At 40.6% G+C, this 21,110-nt stretch overlaps 3 protein-coding genes across 3 annotated transcripts; 1 reads left to right on the forward strand and 2 right to left on the reverse strand.

Annotated features, from left to right (window-relative positions):
- Positions 1–1,037: 1,037 nt before the first annotated feature.
- On the reverse strand, positions 1,038–1,897 carry LOC105041527 (histone H3.2). Its single transcript, XM_010918481.4, has one exon. The coding sequence runs from the start codon at positions 1,806–1,808 to the stop codon at positions 1,398–1,400; it is 411 nt and encodes a 136-aa protein (XP_010916783.2). The 5' UTR covers positions 1,809–1,897; the 3' UTR covers positions 1,038–1,397.
- A 12,909-nt stretch (positions 1,898–14,806) lies between these two features.
- LOC105040967 (trans-resveratrol di-O-methyltransferase) lies at positions 14,807–17,837 on the forward strand. The gene is made up of 2 exons (XM_010917733.4): positions 14,807–15,702; positions 17,277–17,837. Exons 1-2 carry the CDS (start codon positions 14,911–14,913, stop codon positions 17,577–17,579), a joined length of 1,095 nt encoding a protein of 364 aa, XP_010916035.1. The 5' UTR covers positions 14,807–14,910; the 3' UTR covers positions 17,580–17,837.
- Positions 17,838–19,287: 1,450 nt separating this feature from the next.
- Positions 19,288–20,794, reverse strand: LOC140856590 (histone H3.2). The gene has a single exon (XM_073254376.1). It carries the CDS (start codon positions 20,083–20,085, stop codon positions 19,675–19,677), a length of 411 nt encoding a protein of 136 aa, XP_073110477.1. The 5' UTR covers positions 20,086–20,794; the 3' UTR covers positions 19,288–19,674.
- Between the last annotated feature and the right edge of the window lie 316 nt (positions 20,795–21,110).

Below are 21,110 nucleotides of genomic sequence, written 5' to 3' on the forward strand. Positions count from 1 at the left end.
ATGGTGACGACAAAAACGATGATTGTTCTCCATATCATGCTATTGGAGCAGTAGAGAATCAAAGGTGCAATACTGTGGCATCATTTGTCGCGGGTGAAATGAGGGTGCTCATTGTAAACATGCCTAGGACAACGGCAAGGGCAATGGATCTAAAATGCTTAAAATTATAGGCAACCATAGCCCCCCTTTTTCTCAAAAGGAAAACCATACCCCAACTACTTGACCCCGTAGCAAAGCGTGACAATTTCACCTGTTATATCGTTACAAATCTTTTGATGGATATTCTCATCCAGCAGTCATATCCCTCAGAGAGGCTGTGTAAAAATTAAACAAGCTTAAAGATAGGGGGATCCTTGAAATAAACAAACAAAAACTAGCAAAATTCCATAAAAACAAGTAAAGGTGAGATGTGGATTTTACGTGCAGAAAGTTAATCATTCTTTCACAGGAGTCCTTGTGTGCTTTATTCAATGATTTCATAAGAGTTTGAAACTAATTTTAGGCAATGGAGCAAGATAGCAATCGCTGGCTACCGTGTTTCTTAGCTTGAATGACATCACGGTCGCTTTAACTGCATGATGCGGTGTGCCTTCTTGTACTAACAATCAATGGACTTTCTGCAAGAGAACTGTAGATGGGAAGAGACTAAATTATAAACCATCTCGCACTCATTAGAAATAAGTTAATTTCCAAGACTGCCATTCAAATAATGGGTTATCAACCCAAAATCATTAGGTAATTGCATTCAAAAGGTGGAATATAGAACCGCTGCTACAATCATGGCTGATATCTAAACATTGGCAACTTATGCTCAGTCACAATAAGAAAGAACCACAGCAAGAAACATTCAAATTGGAGACTGCCAACTAGGTATTCAGATGTCAAGCAATGACGGTGAAAAACATACAATGAAACATTTGGATTGCTAAGCAACCGTGTTGGAGAGGTCATATCTGGTTATCAAATTAAAGATTGGAGGTTCTCCACTTGTAAGGGAATTCTCCACTGAAGAGATTCTGACTTTCTATGTCTTCCTATGTATCACAATCAACTTGTAAGGGAACCAGCTAACATCTTCTGACTTTTTATGTCTTCCTACACATCATGAGTTAATGACATAACCAAAATGAAGATTAGAGGAGATTGAAAAACCAGACAAAATTAAAACATTTCCTTTTTCCAGAGAACAGCCAAGATCTGTCATTAAACATCCAAAAAGCCTGGATCATCAAATCCTAACATCCAGCTAAAAAGAAGAGACATTAAAAAGCCTAAAATCATTCTTTTATACGCATGACACCATCAGGCATTCCGGCCCACCCCCTTCCATCAGATAACCCATTGCATTCCTTCTCTTCTGCACTACACCGTAGCCCCAGGAAACCACCTCAAACTCTTCAAGCGCGCTCGCCTCGGATGCGGCGTGCAAGCTGGATGTCTTTGGGCATAATCGTGACGCGCTTGGCGTGGATGGCGCAGAGGTTGGTGTCTTCGAAGAGTCCCACCAAATAGGCTTCCGCCGCCTCCTGCAGAGCCGCCACGGCGGAGCTTTGGAAGCGGAGGTCGGTCTTGAAGTCCTGGGCGATCTCTCGGACAAGGCGCTGGAAGGGCAGCTTCCGGATGAGAAGTTCCGTGCTCTTCTGATACTTGCGGATCTCCCGCAAAGCCACCGTACCGGGGCGGAAACGGTGGGGCTTCTTCACGCCGCCCGTCGCCGGCGCCGACTTCCTCGCGGCCTTCGTCGCCAGCTGCTTCCGAGGGGCCTTGCCGCCGGTGGACTTCCTCGCCGTCTGCTTCGTCCGCGCCATTGCCTGTAAGAATATCGCTAAGAAAAGCTAGGTTTTTGGAGCCTCAAAGGGCGCGGTTGGACCAGGGATGGAAAGGAAAGGATTCGGGAGAGATTTATGCTGGGGCGAAGTGGAGGTGGGGGGAAGGGATAAAATCGTAAGCGATTCTGGGCGGGCTGGGGGAAATGAAGTTGAATCGTGGCCGTAAGTGCAGGGACGAGATCGACGGCCGAGACTCGTTAAGAGGGATACACTCGGATCGCGGATCGCCGGCGTGGTAGCAAATTAATTATTGCCGAAAGGGTGAGGTGCGGATCCGGGATTTAATGGCTAGATGGCTGTCAAAGGAAAATCGAACGGCTAAGCAATGACGAGACGAACGAATTCCAAGAAATATGGCCACAAGATCCAGAAAATGGAATGACGAAATTGGACCAACTTGATCTTGCGCAGTCAGATACCAGATGCTTTGATTTGGGTTTAGTTCTTCGTGTTGGAACCTACCAATGTTGAAGTCCATTTTGTTCGACGGTGCGGATTCGTGTTCTCTCTCTCGAAGTGCAAAAAGGGAGTAGGTTGGGTTGGATAAAAAGGTTTGCTCGAGCTCAACTTGACTGATAGAAGATTCAACCAACTCAGCGTTAATTTGGGCTATCTAAACCCTTTTTATTTTTTCAGCAAGAAATTTAACTGCTTAAATTTAAATATAGCTTGACTCCAGAACATTTTGAGAGAGACAATTCATCACAAAATCAAATTCAAAAGCCCTAGTTGCTATATGGAGATGTGTGATTGGGAGTAAGCCACCGTGTGTTGAAGCAAGAGTTTGGCTTAAAATATTCTTAGGTAAATTTAGGTTGAAAAGATATTGAACCTAGGATATAATAAGGTTGGATGTAATTGCTTAAGCTTTCAACCCCGCCACACTCAACATGTAGCTCAACATAATTCAATATTCAACCAACGAAAAAATCAAAAACGCGCGCGCGCGCGCACAACTCCACCTAAACTACAAGCTGGGTTGAGTTGCAATCACATAACTCTAGCCCGGTGGTGCACTCTTCCTTCATGTTTCACTTCTAGTATTAAGAACATCGTGGCTCTTCCGCTTAGACTAACAATAAACTTAAATTCTACCTATTGCAATCCAGGATTCATGACTCGATACATAAAGTATGATCCATTTTGACCTACGGTCTGCAGCTTGAAGGTTGTATGAGCCATTTTGGATCGCGCATTTGCCCTTCAAAAGATAATGGTCCCCTCTTATATAAGGAGCCCCCAATCAAGGAGATATCTGTATACTCCCACAAACTAGTATTCGAACAGAAGGAGCCCCATAGTCCATGAAGAGTGATGCCCTTCTTCTAGCACCATTGTTGCAACCAAGGGATTATGATCATGACTCGAAGAGTGATGCCCTTCTTCTAGGCCCACTGTTGCGACCAAAGACACATAGCTTAGCACGTGAGATATTATCCGTACTGACCTACGAACTGTAGTTCGGAGATTGTATGAGCCGTTATGGACCTCACGATTTTGTGCTTCAAAAAACATCTCATGTGAAAAAAATGATCCGTTTCTATCTAAGCTAGAGTTTTCTTAACTCACAATCAATATAGAACTAATGATACCCTCCCTTTTACACCATAATACTATTTATTTATTAATTAAATCAAAAATCTATATCAAATCTATCTATTTAATAAACAGATAATCCAAACCAACCTACAAACGGACTAAATCCAGTTACATAGGTCAAAGATTCCCTCTCCTACTTATGTATATATTGCCTATTGTCCAATCCTATTGCATTGTGTATTTGGATTGACCTAAAAGTGAGCACTCAAGGGCCTAATTGTACATTATTATGGATCAGGCCCTCGGCCAAGGATAGTTAAGATCTGCATCTTATAGGCCCAAACTTGGCTTATTTCGAGGCCTGATAATTAGGGCCACTATATTTTCTTTCTTTTTTTTGAAAAAAAATAAAATATGATCGTTTAAAGTTTAGATGATTTACATAAATATCCTTTCATCTTTAACAATTTCTCTAAATTATCTAATAAATTTTCAAATCATTTTAACTTGGCCGTATAGTTTATTTCCATTGACAAAGAGGTGGTATGTAAACATTATATGATAGTATAAAATTATTATACAATAAAAGTGCTCTTAGAATCTATTTGGTTGGAATTAATTTAGAATGTGTTGCGGCCAATCCCCAAGTGCGTCTGACTCTGGTGAAGAGTAACCTACAAAAGAAGTCCACTGACCGAAGTTGTATCCGACGGAGATCCTCTGATACCTAAGTCAGTGAGGAGTGGTGAACATGATATTTTAAGTAGAATTCGGCAAAGTGTTAGCCCAATAAAAGCCTCTTCCCATCGCTGTCCCCTTACCTCCTCTTTATAGACAACTTAGGTGTAACTGTCAAACACGTGGACTCCTGCTTTTGATGACACTAAAGGATAGTTAACCTCTATTATCAGACTATAATCATAAAGTTAGTGGGCAGTTTATGCCAACTAATGATCATGGTATGTGGTTGTTATCCATGATTGTGGTATCATGATTGTAGACAGTCGGTCATTAATCAGTCAGAAATTAGTCAGTCGGCCATTATGATATTGGTTCGATCATGAAGATGCTGCTTCGGCCATGATGATCAGTCGGTCATTAGACAGTCGGTCATGAAAATACTACTGCAACCATGATGGTAAGTAGGCCATGATGACACTGCTTCAGTCATGAAGATGCTACTTCGGCCATGTCAATCGATCATGGTAATCGACCATGTCAGTCGGCCATGTCAGTCAGTCGTGTCAGTTAGTCATATCAGTCGATCCTGTTAGTTGGTCATGTGACAGTCGGTCGTCTGACAGTCAGTAGTTTAACGATCGATAGTTTGGCAGTCGGCCCTTAGGCAATCGGCCATAATAATGCAAGTTCGGCCATAAAGATGCAGATTCGGCCATAATGACTCTGCTTTAGCCATGATGACTCTGCTTTGGCTATGATGATACAGGTTCGGTCATGAAGATGCAGGTTCGGCCATGATGATGCAGGTTCGGCCATGATGACGTAGGTTCGGCCATGATGATGCAAGTTTGACAATGATGACTCTGCTTTGGTCATGACCTACAAACTTAGAAAAAAATGGGATGATTGATGAAGGTATTAGAACTGCACCTCATGAAAGCTGAATTATGAAAATTTCTTCCCTTTCAGAGCCTCCCCTCTTGAAATTTCTTAACTCTTCTTATATAGGTGTGAAGCAAAGGGCCAATCTCGAATCGGAGGGAGCAGATCCGATTATCCCAACAGTTGCCTCCCACTCTCAAGTCCAAGATGATCTGACACGTTGGACAATAGGAGTTAGCATATCTTCTGCCATGACTTCAAGCTCCGATTCTGTGGTCGTTTCGACTGTCAATATTAATGATTCTCTCAAAAACAGAATCTCCAGTCATTTTGTCATTTTTTTCTTGGCTCTTTTCTTTTTTTTTGGTTATCGCACCTTAGTCGAACTTTTCTTTATCGCTGGACCTTTAGTCCGATTTTTGTAGCCTTCAGTCGAAAATAAAAAAAAATTTCTAAGTGCTGAGTATCCCTGAATGTAGTCATCATTTGTCATAAATGACTATTATGGAGTCGAGTTGATGTATTTTTTAACTGACTGTAGTCGAGTCTGTATCTTCCACCCGATCGTAGTTGACTCAACATATTGTTCTATCTGATCGTAGTTGAATCAGGAATCGGCATTATTCCATCTAACTATAGTCGAGTCGGCATATTGTTCCGTCTGATTATAGTCGAGTTGGCATATTATTCTATCTGACCATAGTCTAATCTATATATTCTTTCATCCGACTGTAGTCGAGTCAATACATTGTTCCATCCGACTGTAGTCGAGTTGGCATATTCTTCTATCTGACCATAGTCGAGTCGACATATCTTTCGATCGAAGAGTCGTCCGACCGACCGATCGAAGTCGGTATGTAGAGTCGTCGACTGTAGTCGGTATGTAGATTCGATCGATGGAGTCGGCATGTAGAGTCGACCAACAAGAGTCAGTTTATAGACTCGATCGATCAGAATCGACTTGTAGATTTGATCGATCGGAGTGGGCATGTAAAGTCAACCGACCGAAGTCGGCATATAGAGTCGACAGATCGAAGTGGGTTTGTAGATTCGACTGACCAAAGTCAGTTTGTAGATTTGATCGATCGGAATTGGCATGTAGAGTTGATCGATCGAAGCTGGTTTGTAGATTCAACCAACTAGAGTCAGCTTGTAGATTCGATCGATCGGAGTCAGTTTGTAGATTTGACCGATGAAAATCGATATATAGATTTGATCGACCGAAGTCGACTTGTTATGAATGCTGAATATGTCGAGAGCTAGCATGTCATGAATGTTGGGAGGCTAGGAGTCGGTATGCTGCGAGTACCAAGAGTATTATCGATGCAGAGTGGGGCAAGACGGCTGTGCCTTGAAGGTACAGCCTGTGGTGCTAGCTCATTCGGTTACTGTTATCGTTGTTTTACAGTCTGTTGAAGACTGTAAACAGTTTCGATGAGTATCTTCATCTCAGTCTTGAGATTTATCTCAGTAATGATGGACGTATTCTGGATTTTTTCTGTTGTTGGGATAGTGATGGCTCGACATGATAAGAATGTCGAGTCGATCGTCATTCCGAAGATGGAGAAGGAGATTGTTGTGGAGCATGGCAACTGTGCCTGGATGGCACTGTGCGCAGCGCCAGCTCCTCCATCATCGAATGCTACGATTGTTGTTATGTTTGCAGCTGTTGGAGGCTGTGCATTGCCTACATCAGTATTTTCACCTGTTGCATCAGGGCAGTCAATTGCTGAGTGTCCGCGGTGATGATCGAATGCGAGGAGCTGGGCTCTGCTGGTGGAGGTAGAGGCAGGAGATCTTTCCAGCGAAAAGATTGTCTAGCGGAGCCAGTGGAGATATTTTAGGCTCTTGTTTTCACCATGATTGGATTCGTTCCACCCTTCCTTTCTAGTACACCAATCTGTTGCGGCCAATCTCCAAGTGTGCCTGACTCCGATGAAAAGCAACCTGCAAAAAAAGTTCACTGATCGGAGTTATATCCAACGGGACCCTATGATGCCCAAATTAGTGAGAAGTGATGAACATGATATTTTAAGTAGAATTCAGCAGAGTATTAGCTCAGTAAAAGCCTCTCCCCATTGCTGTCCCCTTACCTCTCCTTTATAGGCAACTTAGGTGCAACCATCGAATACGTAGAGTCCCACTTTTTATGGTACTAAAGGATAGTTAAGTCCTATTATCGGGCCATAATCATGAAGTTAGTGGACAGTTTATACCACTAACGATCGTGGTATGTGGTTGTTGCCCATGATTGTGGTATTGTGATTGTAGGCAATCGGTCATTAGTCAGTCAGCTATTATGATGTTGGTTCAATCATAAAGATACTGCTTCGATCATGATGATTAGTCGGTCATGATGGTCAGTCGGTCATTAGGCAGTCAACCATGAAGATACTGCTTCAGCTATTGTAATATCCGACCCACTTGGGCCTTAAATCGAGCCCACAAAGCCCAATAAAAAAAAATGAAGAAGACTCCCTGTGGGAGTCTTCTTCTTCTCCCGACCAGCTCCTAATCGGAGTCGAAAATCTCGTTGGGGAGGAGTTAAACTCCTCTCCTCCGGCTCTATTTAAGGGGGAGATCCTTCTCTCTTCTTCCCACCAAAGAATCTTGGAGTGAAACTGCGAGGATCGTCGGAATTTGCTCGCAGAAGCCCGTTATCATGCTCACCTTGAATTCTCATCGGAGATATCACCGGAGCTCGAGGTAAGCCCCGACTTCTCTCCCTCTCTTCTCTTCTTTCCTTTCCGTACCTGTGTGCATGATCGCCGGTGATCGGAGTCGTCGAATTTTGTTAGAAAAATATCCTCTGTTCAGCCCTCTTTTTCTTGATTTTTCGACACCGGTGGTCACCGCCGATCGTCGGCTTTGGTTCCTTCGGGCCATGGGTGGGTTGTCCTCCTGCCGTCGGCCACCGTCGTGCCAGTTGCGGCCCTGATCGGTTGGTCAAAAGGGGGGACCATTCGATCCCTGTTTCACCCAAAAGAGAGCCACGGGAAGAAGAAGGAAGAAAAGAAAAAGAAAAAAAAAATGAGAGAAAATTTTTCTCTCTTCTCTCTCCCTTCAACCTGAACCATTGCTTTCTCTCTCTAGAATTGAACTTTTTCTCTTTATTTTCTCTCTCTAGATTATTTTTCTCTTTTGATGGATTTTTCTCTCTCAAAATCATCTTTCTAAGATTAGCACAGTGAAAGACTTCCTTTTGATGATTTTGATCGAGTTTAGTGAAGGATCCGATCTTAAGTGGAGTTTTGATTTAGAATTTATTTAGATTTAATTTGAAATTAAAATTAATGCAAGAATATAATTTTGGATAATAGATACTGAAGAATCTCTTAGAAGCTAGTCGATCTATTCATTCAGTGGTCTGTGAAAGATAAGTAATGAATCATCTTCTCGAGATATTTTATATTTATTCTGAAAATAAATAATTATTCTTTGAAATTATGCATGATTTATGAAATTATGTTTTGAACGAAAAGTGATTCTGAAATATTATGGTTTATTGATTATGCATATGTTCAGTAGAAATTATGATATGTTATGATACAAAAGTATTTTGATATAGATCGAATTTATGCTCTCAACCTAATTATGTTTCAGTAAGCCCTGCCAATGAAGATTATACGTTGGTACTCAGTGGATCCTGCCAGTGGAGGTTTGCGCTGGTATTCAATGGATTCTGCCAGTAGAGGTTGTGCGCTGGTATTTAGTGGACCCCGCCAATGAAGGTTAAACATTGATCATAGTCACGTCTGTTGAGTTATAAGTGTTTTGATTTGAATCAGATTTATGATTATCTTATATATGAATATTTGAAAAGATTGGATTTACATTAAATTAGCATGAAATATATTTTTATGTTTATTTGCAGTATTATTCTTGAAAATTATATAATATCTGAAATATCTAGTTAAGATATTTGTTACTTACTGGGCTGTCTAGCTCATTATCTTTCTTTTTATTTTTCAGATTCAGATAATTAATTGCGAGCGTGGGTAATGATATTTGGACAGAGTTTTTAGAGGCGAGATTTAGCATTGTCAACTTCATTAAACTTAGATCTATTATTTTATTTTTAGTAAAACTTTATTGGATGTAAGACATTTGATTTAGTTATTTGGATTAAAGTTGAATAATAATTATTTAAATTTTTTTTCACTGTGATGCATTTGATATCGTGATGAGATAACTTGCATGCTTATGGAGAGAGTTCTTTATAAATATGCGGTAGTTGCAGCGATCTCCTACTCGCGATCTCAGATCGGAGGCGTGACAGCTATGATGGTCAGTCGGCCATGTCAGTTGGTCATATGGCGGTCGGCCGTTTGACAGTCGGTAGTTTGACAGTCGGTCCTTAAGTAGTCAGCCATTTGGCAGTCGGCCATGATGATGCAGGTTCGGCCATGATGACTCTGCTTCAGCCATGATGATGCAGGTTTGGCCATGATGATGCAGGTTTGGCCATGATGACTCTACTTCGGTAATGATGACTCTGATTCGATTATGACCTATAGACTTAGAAAAAAATGGGATGATTGGTGGAGGTGTTAGAATCTTTCCTCATGAAAGCTGAATTGTGGAAGTTTCTTTCCTTCCAAGGTCTCTCCTCTTAGAATTTTTTGATATTTCTTATATAGGTGTGGAGCAAGGGGCCGATTTCGAATCGAAAAGAGTAGATCCGATTATCTCAACAGAATGAAAAAATAAATCCTATATTATATTATCATATGTGGTATGAAAAATAGCCGAGAGATGATGAAATAAATGATAGGTCCTATATATAATTTTCCAAGAGAGAAGGTAAAAGAAAGCAGGTAGAATGGGAAGAGGATGGGAATAAGGCTTTGATATAGGGGAGGGGAGGCAGATAGAATGACGATGGAAAGATAAGAGAAAACAGAGAAGGGACTGCAATGCAAAGAAGAGGAGGCCATGTGGATGAGATGGCAGTGGGAGATAAGTTAGGATGAAGAGGGGCTTTGGTGGGAAGAAAAGGAGGCGAGAGAGATGGCGATGGAAAATAAGAGAGGATAGAAAGGATGCTTCAGTGCAGGAGAAATTAAGAAGGTATGTGGATTAGTGGCAACGAGATAAAAGTGGATGGGGAGGAAGGAACGAAGCATCTTCATCTCCATCATCATAAAAAAAACAAAAATCAAGTACTGTAAAATAAGTTTTGAGTTTCAATTTTTTTCAAAAAAGAATTGATTTTAATTTTATGAAAACTGAAAAACAATATGCATTCATAGTTTGTTTGGAATGTTAACAAACACCAGAGAATCATAAGAATGGGAGGAAGGGAGTGGAAGGTCGGAACAGAATGATAGAAATTTGGGAGCAATGGACTGGACTTTCAAAGATGTATGAAGAGGACGATGACACTTCGGTCATTTGAAATGGTAAGCTTATGATACTGGCTGGTTGGTGGTTAGAAAATTATTTTAAAATAATTTGGATATTTGAAAGAAAGTGCTGCATTTTGAGACGGTTTTTGCGTGCGTTAGTGTCATCTAGCACGAGCCACGACATGAACGAGTGCTTCCAGATCTCGTGCGGGGCACACGTATTTATCAAGTGTATGAATAAATAATGGCACTCTTACAAAAAAAAAAAAAAAAATAGTGGCACAACCAAATCCCTGTTCCCTGACCACATCATCACAATAATTCACGCCCGCCAAAAAAATCACATGCAAGTCATGTGGCCGACGAGCTCCTCGTGGCTGCATCATCCACGTATAACTGTGTTTTTTTTTTTTGGGTAAGCTGTCACTGTGTATTGGGAAGGATGCTTTCTCACATCACGTGAACTTAACATCGGCTGCCGACAAGAGCTAATTTCTTTTTCTGAGCATGACGTAAAAATTGTACAGACGGTTAATGTAGAACAGCATAAGATCGATCCGTCCAGAATCACTACGAATAAACATCGATCATAAAATAAAAATAATTTATGAGTCAAAAAAAAATATTATTGAGATAGATCTTCATCGCTTAACTGACTTCATCAGATCAATCTCATCAGAAAGATCATCAAAAAATTGATCTTATCAAAAAATTGAAGTCATCAAAAAATTGAACTCATAAAAAGATTGATCTCATCAAAAATTTAACCTCAACATCACTTAGATACACGGCATCGGTCCATGATCGATCGGCACCAAAACTGTTAGTAAGTGAAACGCTTACCTCAGTTTGCTTCCGATCTCCTTCATCTTATTCCGATTAGCAGTCGATCTGAATCAATGACTAGAAAGCACCACTCGATAGGCTCATTCAGCCAATTTCTGGATCTCTTTCCTCCAACTCACATCGGCTCAGTCTCAACTTCGGATTCTCATCCTTCTGCTGACCACGATCCTCGCTTATGAGCCGGGATCCCAGGACACGAACATCGATCGAGCATGTGAATCTCAAGCATGGCCACCATGCTATCCCATCAGGTGACATCAAGTCACATTATCCCTAAGAAGCTCATGCCACTCTTAGGGCTCTATCAGATGGCTCTTGTCTCTAACTACAGTGGCTCCCCACATGCTATGAAATGACAATACTCAAAAGGTCAAAAAGTCAAGCATGATGCCATTCAGAGACATAATTAAGGATAAAAAGATATTTTATAGCCTCTCTCTTCTCCTCAAGGCTCCCACCTCATCTATATAAAGAGACAAACAAGGACTCTCTAGGTATGCCTCCTCTCCTCATAAACGCTCACTCTTTTCCATTTGTTGTGGAAAATCTAACTTGAGCATCGGAGGGTCTCCGATTAGGATCTCCATCGGAGTCAACTCCGACAGAGATTTTTCTCATAGGTCTGACTGCCGCTGATGTACCGCATGTTGCCCCGCTTCAGTACCTCCGATCCAGAATGAATTTCAGCCGCAACAGATATTATTAGTCGTCTATTTAAAATTATTATTTTTGAAACCTTTCAAAATTTGAAAGCCAATTTTTACTCCATCTATATGCCTTGCTTAAAGTCGCAGTATCCATTCTAGCTTGAATAACATAAGGATAACTAACTCAGATAATAGTGAAGTAAATAATAATAGAAATATAGTCCTAGCCAACCTAGAGCTCGCAATGAATCACCAATGTACGCATTATCTCTTTTAAGATTTGCAAGACAACCATCAACGATTGACGGAAGTAAAGGAGCCGCCAATTGGAGATTCACATAAAGATATTGTTATAATGCTTCTACATGATCTCCAATGATAAACATGTAGCTTGGAACTTATTTGGTGCTCACAGAGGAGGGTTGGATGAGTTGTAGGTTGTAATTACTTCTATTAGGGAACATCCATGATATACTGCATATATATGCTCTCCAATATTAACACCCATTGTCAAGTGTGTGGTTGTTGTTAGCATAATGATTAACAAAAACTTTCGAGAATTAAATGCCCTTATATACAACAAATGCTACGCATCGCTTGCCAATTTGGAGGTCGGGAAGAGCTAGGATTGAACTAGAAACCTCTTCCAATTACAAAAGAAGGTACCAACCAAGCTAACAATCGTGGATTACTTGCAAGGAACCCTACTTGACAATCAGTCATTGGTTTCTAAAAATGCAATAATTTAAGTTAAAAAAAAGAGCAAGCAGATGATGACACAGTTGATTATTTGTGCCATTGATGTCCCTCTTCATGATAGTGGTGAGAGGCGAGAACTTAGAAGAATAATTAAGAAAATGTGCATGTCGATTTTTTTTTGTGAAAAAAAAAAGGTTTCCAAACATACATTTTAGAAATGATGGTGATCATTCTATCTATGGAAGCTACCAACGGCATTGAGCTTATACCAAGCTGGCAACTATGGTTGTATATCTGAACCATACCAGTCAAGTAAGTTTCAGATTCAGTGATCAATTAAAACAAGGAAGGCATTTAGGTTCACAAGTATTTAGTTGGAGAGCATTTTTGTGGTATCAGCTAAAGCTAACATATAGCCAATCCATAATTTGGTCGGGCTAGTTTGTATCATGACAAAGTTGCGTTTGAACATGTTAATTTTTGATAGTTACGATGGAGATGGATCATGTTAATTTGGTTTCAAGCTGGTTAGGTTTAGGTGGGAATTAAGTTCAGATAGTCCAATCCAACCAGAATTCTTATTTTCTTATGCTAAGAAATAAAACAAAGCCTATCATGTAATTCTCTAATATTATAAAACATAGTGGAAGATGAACGATATCCAAGTGCTTCAACACTGGCCTTTCTTACTAGCTTGGCATCCTCACGTAACTAAATTATCTAAAGTTAGTGCCTTGGTCAAACCCAATTAATCCAAACTAATCCAAATGTCCACGGTAGGCTTGATGCTAATGTGTACTTAATTCCAACTAAAGATGTAAAAACATGATAACAAATACTGTTAAAATTCCAAGCTAGTGGACTGATCTCTTTGAACACAATACAACCTGGCTCAAATTATATTTTGCTTGAAAACCAAAGAACCCAGGCCAGGTGCCGGCATGTTAAATAAGTATTTATTCAAAATGATATTTGTTGCAGCTAAAGATTTATAATTCGATACGTGACGTATTATTTATTTTAATCTATGAACTTTACAGTTTTGTATTTGCAAAAGTGTTTCACGCAAGGAGGGTGGTTCTTTTTTATACAAATCAGAATTTTCTTTTTGATTGGGGAGGTGTCTACGTACGGATGAAAAATATTTATTTTTTTATTTTTATCTTAGATTAATGTATGGATTGGAGGAGTCTTTGCCCTCGCACCAATGCGAACGTTTTAAAAAGTTTGGAGAACCGTCCATTTCATGCTCGAGAAGGTAGATTGGTTGCTGACAGGGTGGCATTGTCAAATAATTAGTACTATAATTAATTGCAGCGCGTCATTAAGTGTCTTATTATCGTATCTCTACATGATCGTGAGCGTGTATCAGGTTCCCTTGACCAAGTTCCAACAATGACGTCTCATAGATTTTTTTTTTTTTTATACGATGTCGCTCTTTTCACGTTTCAGTCTTCGAGAGGGCCATGATTCACCGCCGTCTCAGCAAATGGAGTAGTTCTAAAATTCACACATTTATTGTTATTTTTTATTTTTAATTATACCTAAGTCGTTTGAAAACTATCTATAGGGCCCTATTTATTTCTGATTTCTCTAAAATTAGTCGCAATTAATGATGTCAATGATAACGATCTCCTCCTTTGATCCTGTTTAATGGAAATTAGACTTTTAATACATATGGAATATTCCTTTTGAGGAAGAAAAAGGGGAAACTTGCTGCTGAGGAGTCAAGCACACAGATGGTGTTACATGCTCGGTGCATCATATATTTCTGTTCCGTTATTTAATATTTTATTTATAAATTTTCATATATATATATATATATATATATATATATTAATTTATTTATTTATACTCATATGCTTTAATTAATTAATTAATTTTATTTAAAAACCCCAGCGCACTTGATTTCTCCGACATCATGGTTACAGGGCTCCAGTACAAGACGATAAATAATAGCAATAATAAACCTCGGTCGCCGAAAATTGATGTGATTTTTTTACCAACAAATGATCCATGTGATCTAGGAGGGACCTCGCCGCACCTATCGACAGCATTTCTTGTGGTGCACGTCGTTTCCCAAAATTTATATTGTTATGGTGGTTATGAGCAATATCACTGTTTTCCTTTCTTTTTTTAGGGGAATCAGCCATGTGACAGAATGTTGTTAATAATCATGCACATAGGACGGGCGCCATTTGCAAAATATTATTGCTCGTGACGCACGAAGCTTGCGCGCAGCAACGTTTGCCATGCCCCACGGAAGAGCGACTCCACCATACTAACAATCACTCCCCATGCCCAGAAATTATTGGTTTGGGGGAAGGGGAGGAGGATACGGTAGCAATCACACTCTCGCTAGCTATATATAGAGCTGAAGCTCAAAACCACGATACTGCAAAATCAATCTCAATAGGTCTCTAGTCTCACACGCAAGCGATGGGACTCATCCAGGAGAAGCAGCCAACCAAGGATACACTCCAAAACAAAGCCCAGCTGTGGAACCACGCCCTAAGCTTCATTAGATCCATGTCTCTCAAGTGCGCCATCGAGCTCGGCATCCCGGACGTTCTGCACAACCACGGCAAGCCCGTCACTCTCTCCGAGCTTGCCACTTTCCTCTCCATCCCTCCGTCCAAAACCCCCGCCCTCGGAAGCCTCATGCGCTTGCTCGTCCACTCCGGCATTTTCGCGAGTCACCGACACCAAGTAGCGGGAGAAGAAGAGAGTTATTTCCTCACGCCGACCTCTGAACTTCTGGTGATCAAGGAGGAGAAGGTGTGTATCTCGCCGTTAGCGCTGATGATATTGAACTGGACCCTGCTGGGGCCGGCGCACCAGCTGGGGGAGTGGTTCAGGGCTGGGGCGGTGGGGCCGACGCCGTTCGACATGGTGCACGGCAAGGGATTCTTCGAGGAGACGAACGCGAGGGCAGACTTCAACGAGCTGTTCCACAAGGCGATGGCGAGCGACGCTCGGCTGGTGACGGAGGTGGTGCTTCTGCGGCGGCAGTGGGAGGTGCTCCGCGGGGTGCGGTCGGTGGTGGACGTGGGCGGGGGCACGGGCACGCTGGCGAAGGCCATCGCCAAGGCGTTTCCCGAGGTGCGGTGCATGGTGCTGGACCTGCCGCACGTGGTGGACACGGTGCACGAGGGGGAGAAGGAGGGCGTGGAGTTCGTCGGAGGGGACATGTTCGAGCACATCCCTCCGGCGGATGCCGTCTTGCTCAAAGTAGGGTAACCTCACTCTTAGAGAAGATTACTAGTGTTTGCATATTCAAATATACTAACGCGCGATGCCACGGTAAGTCAAAAAAACCGCTAAAAAAGGTCACTTGGGGCCTTGAACTAATCATTTAATAGCACACTTCTAGCAAGCGATGACAATACACCACACAATTGAGTGACTTTTTCTTCTTTCAGTGACTTTTTTGAGTTATTATTATTATTACTTTTGGTAAGAAGATATTATTGTTATTATTAGTCAAAGGAAGAGCTTGAACTTTATATCAGAGAAAAGAAAAACTGTTGACAACAGCACGCAAAGAAAAGAAACCAAACATAATATACATGAAGTACACACCAAAAAGAAAGTAGTGATGGATATATACAATAAGTACAAAATATCAAGTTATCTCGTTACTAAATTTATTTAAGCATGACATAAGTACAACAACTGTCGGGTGATCAGCAACTCAGCAACTCTGATGATGGGCTCATATTAGAGCTGATCATGGCTGGGCCTCACGCCTAAACTTTACTCATTTTGGTCAAGGCTCTGCGTCAAATCTATTTAAAATTTGGTATCTTATATGCCCAAACTGGGCCCTTAATTAGCTCTACCCCAGATATGAGGGTTATGGTCGTATCTTTCATGTGATAGAATGATTGATCTTCTTTCAAATGTTGACCACTGGATTGTGCACCATACACATGTTAAAGCGCTCAAAACTCTTTCATTCACTATCTCCACCATCTCAAAGCGGCCATTGCATCATCCAATGATGGATTTGCGCAAAGGAAGTTGAATCCTAACAAAAGTGACAACCCCAAGCTCCCGGGCTGAGTAATATTAGGACCTATCAGTAAGTTGGATCTGATCCAATTGATCTGTCGCTTAATCTGACTTGATCAGAATTTTAAATCCGATTAGCTGAACTAAAGTGAAACTATTAGATAGAATCTTTCCTATTCTCATTTTATGTTCCTCTGGTGTATATTAGAGAACCTCGCTCTCATCTCCCTTCCCTTGCCAACCCATTAAGCATATTTTCATGTGAGAAAAGAGTTCTCAACTATACAATTATTTTATTGTTCTCTCATGGCCGGTGGGCAGTGATGGCTATCTTTCGACGAAACAATTATTATAGTTAAATTATTTGTTGGATCATATCCACCAACTTGGTGGTGGAAGTGGTGGACCAATCCAGCTAGGACAAGCTTGTATTGCTTTCTTTCTCACCTATTTTTTTTCATCTATATTTGTGTTTCCCTTTATGGTTGGACTAGTCTACTACTAAGCCGAAGAATTTAATCCAACTAATAATTTATTATTATTATACACATTATCTGCATCATAAGCTTTGTCTAACCTCGCAATCAGGTTTGAGGAGAAATTGGAATTTATTGCACTATATTGCAAGCCTAAACCGTACCTACTACTTGAAAAGTATTCATCATACTGTCACCTCATCCGATCGGGTTTCTTTGAAATATAGAAGCAAACAAAAACTAAAGATGTAAACTTGAGTAAATTTTTTGCAAATAACATGATGTTCTAATTCATTAAAAATTAATGTGTGACAGTGGATATTACATGATTGGAGTGATGAGCATTGCATCAGGATACTAAAGCGTTGCAAAGAAGCTATTCCTCCTAAGAAAGATGGCGGAAAGGTTATCATAATAGACATCGTAGTTGGTGTTACTACTGATTTTTCTATCTCAGTCGAACCACAGCTTCTCTTTGACATAGAGATGATGATCCTTTGTACGGGAAAGGAAAGGAGTGAAACCGAATGGAGACATTTATTCCATGTTGCAGGTTTTAGCGACTACAAGATTACACCATCCATGGGTTTACGATCAATCATTGAGTTGTATTACTAATTATTAGATAAAGTGCAATGATTGGCTTGTATTTTGGAAGAAGATGCTTCTATTTATATGCTTATATAGCTATTGATTTGTATGAGGATAAACACCAAATTACCTTGCTTGATATGCTAGGGTTTGTAAGCTGAATTTCTGTTGTCAGGCTTTGTTAAGAACTATTACAGAGCACTTTGTATTCCTTGTTAATTGAATAAAATGGGGGTAGCTTCTTAGTATCACCATGTTCACATCAAAAAAAAAAAAAATGCTGGCCTTTGTTAAACATTAACTAATTGCTGCATCATATGTCTTTCTGTAATCCAATATTACTTTGCTTATTACATATGTTTTCTTTGGTTGTAGTACTACTCCACTGTAAAGTAATGGATGCATTATTTTATATACTTTATTGATCTACGCCTCAACGCTTGTTGGTCCTCAAATAATTATAGCTGGATGCTTTAGAGAGCTCACGGGTTAAATAATTTGGTGGACATTTATGATGTGACATAATTTGAAAATTAAGCGTGAATGAGAAGTAGAAGGCAGCTCATATTTCCTCTAGATAAAATAAATAATTAATTATTAAATGTCTCGTTAGGAAAGAAATTGCTCAAGATTTTATTTTCGAATGGATAGTAGCACAAAGAAATTTGACTAAACATTTTATTTACCTCGTGAATCTTCTATTCATAAAATTGCAATTAATTTCCTCTAGATAAAATAAACAACTAATTATGAAATGTCCCATTAGGAAGGAAATTGCTCAAAATTTTATTTTCGAATGGATATTAGCACAAAGAAATTCGACTAAACATTTTATTTACCCAGTGAATCTCCTATTCATAAAATTGCAGTTAATCTATTGCCATTGTTGGCCTTTTGCCTTACCGTATTAATGAGACATTATTTCACCATAAAAAATATTGCTATATATATGTTTGATTTTTCTCAGTGGGCCATTTTGGAATTGATACAATAACCCATCAAATAGTTAAACTGGAGCAAGACCATTTTTTTTTTTTGTTCTTTTGGAACAAACCTTCTTTCAGCATGGTCTACTCTTTCACATCAAGCACGTAAAGCAATTAAGTCATGAAAAATCCTGGTCAACTGAACAAGACTGTATATAATCGGAGCCTTTGAAGACTTCAAATGGGAGCAACAAATATTCTTTTCCAAACATCCGGCATCATACTTGTGTCAAAGAATTGTTTGACCGCTTTACAACCATCTCCGATCTCTCAGTAATGTCTCGATAGAACTTGGTGGGAAGCCATCAAGAACTACTTTTGTTAGGATTCCCCATCTTGACGCACGTACAGCTTCATTGTCAGTGACTTCTCAGAGTAGAAAATTTGCAACGCTTTTATCCAACACATTCAAAGGAGAGAGAGTAGGTTGCTATGTTCCTCCTATTTGATTCCAACAAATAGAGAAATAATTCACAAAATATCTTCTGATAGCTTCCTCAATATTCTCAATCACGCTATTAGAATCTACATGTTGATATATTCTATTTCTTCTTCTCAAGATTACAACAATTCTATCACCATCGATCACCTATTAGATTCTCAATTTGTGATGCCATAAGATAGATTTATTGTTGTCAAACAAATGATTATATTCAGAAAACCTGGATCTCAGGACACCCATGTCCTCCATATTCAAGTCTCCAAAATTTATATCACTCCATTGAGGATCGTCCAATTCGCACTCAAGATTCAACAATTGAAGATTAACATTACCGACAGAGATTTTGTTCCAGCATCAACAGCCTTCTAGAATTCTTGGTCCGAAAATAAGGGACCCTCTGTCCGAAGAATCCCAAACTTTTCAAACAAAGTAAAGTGGAGATAGGAGACTGAAAATCTCAGACATAAAAAAGAAAACATTTCCTTTCTCTGGAGGAAGGAAAAGATCATCCGTAAAACAGCCAAAAATCTTGAACCATCAAGCCCTAACATCTAGTAAAAAAGAAGAGATTCAAAAGCCCTAATCTTTCTTTTATACAAATGATACCATTAGCCATCCCGCCCAAAGACAACCCATTGCCTCCCTTCTTCTGTTCTACAACACCCCGTAGCCACGGGAAACCGCTTCAAACTCTTCAGGCGCGCTCCCCACGAATGCGGCGTGCAAGCTGAATGTCTTTGGGCATAATCGTGACACGCTTGGCGTGGATAGCACAGAGGTTGGTGTCTTCGAAGAGCCCCACCAAATACGCCTCTGCCGCCTCCTGCAGTGCCGCCACCGCGGAGCTTTGGAAACGGAGGTCGGTCTTGAAGTCCTGGGCGATCTCCCGGACAAGCCGCTGGAAGGGCAACTTCCGGATCAACAGCTCCGTGCTCTTCTGGTACTTGCGGATCTCCCGCAATGCCACCGTCCCGGGGCGAAACCTATGTGGCTTCTTCACGCCGCCCGTCGCCGGCGCCGATTTCCTCGCGGCCTTCGTCGCCAGTTGCTTCCGAGGGGCCTTGCCGCCGGTGGACTTCCTCGCCGTCTGCTTCGTCCGCGCCATTGCTTGCAAGTGGATCGCTAAGAACAACTAGGTTTTGGGGTCCACAAAGAAAGAAAAGGGCGCAATTGGCTCGGCAATGGGAAGCGAAAGATTTTTTTTTGCTTGTGATGAAATGGAACGGAGGGATGTGGGAGATGTTTATAGAGGCGGGGAAGTGGGGAAGAAACAAAATCGAAAGCGATTCCAGGCGGGCTGGAGGAAATGAAGTTGAATCGTGACCATAGGTAACAGGATGATATCGACGGTCGAGACTCGTAAAGAGGGGTTCACTCGGATCGCGGATCGCCAGCGTGGCGTCTCCGTGGATGTGCGGCAAACAAATCGTCGCAAGAAGAGTGAGGCGCACATCCGAGATTTGATGGCTGGATGGCTGTCAAATAAAAATTAAACGGCTAAGAATGACGAGAGGAGAAGACTCCACGAAATGTGGCCACGAGGTCATGATTTACTCAATTACTCGAGACTTTGGATTGCCCAGCCGAACAGATACAGAAATTGGAGTCACCAAACTGGACCAACTTGATCTTGCACAAACCATATACTATGCACATTGATTTGGGTTTAGTTTTGGCACCGGAACCTAGAGTTCAGGTTGTATCTTTCGCATGGATCCTCTTTCGCAACATCAATCATTGGGTCATGCCCTACATATACTTCAAAGCACTCCAATTTGTTCTCTCCATCTGCCTACATGGACTCGGAGCGGCAACGGTAAGATCCAACAGTTTACATTATGAAAGTAGAAGAATCATTCATTTATATGCAAGATATGTCTCGAACCCCTGGAACTTACCAACATTGATGTCCATATTGTTGCACAGTGTAAATTTGTGTCCTCTCTGTTGATGTGCAAATAGAGTCGGTTGGATTGGATAAAAAGATTTATTCCGACTTAATTTGATAGAGAAAAAAATTCAACCTAATCCAGCATAGTTGGATCACTTGTACTTTTTTATTTTTTTCAACAAAGAATTAAACCACTTAAATTTAAATGTAGCTTGATTCCAAAACATTTTGAGACACTT

This window comes from Elaeis guineensis, chromosome 3 (genome assembly GCF_000442705.2).
Source record: "Elaeis guineensis isolate ETL-2024a chromosome 3, EG11, whole genome shotgun sequence".
In the NCBI taxonomy this organism is placed as follows: Eukaryota; Viridiplantae; Streptophyta; class Magnoliopsida; order Arecales; family Arecaceae; genus Elaeis; species Elaeis guineensis.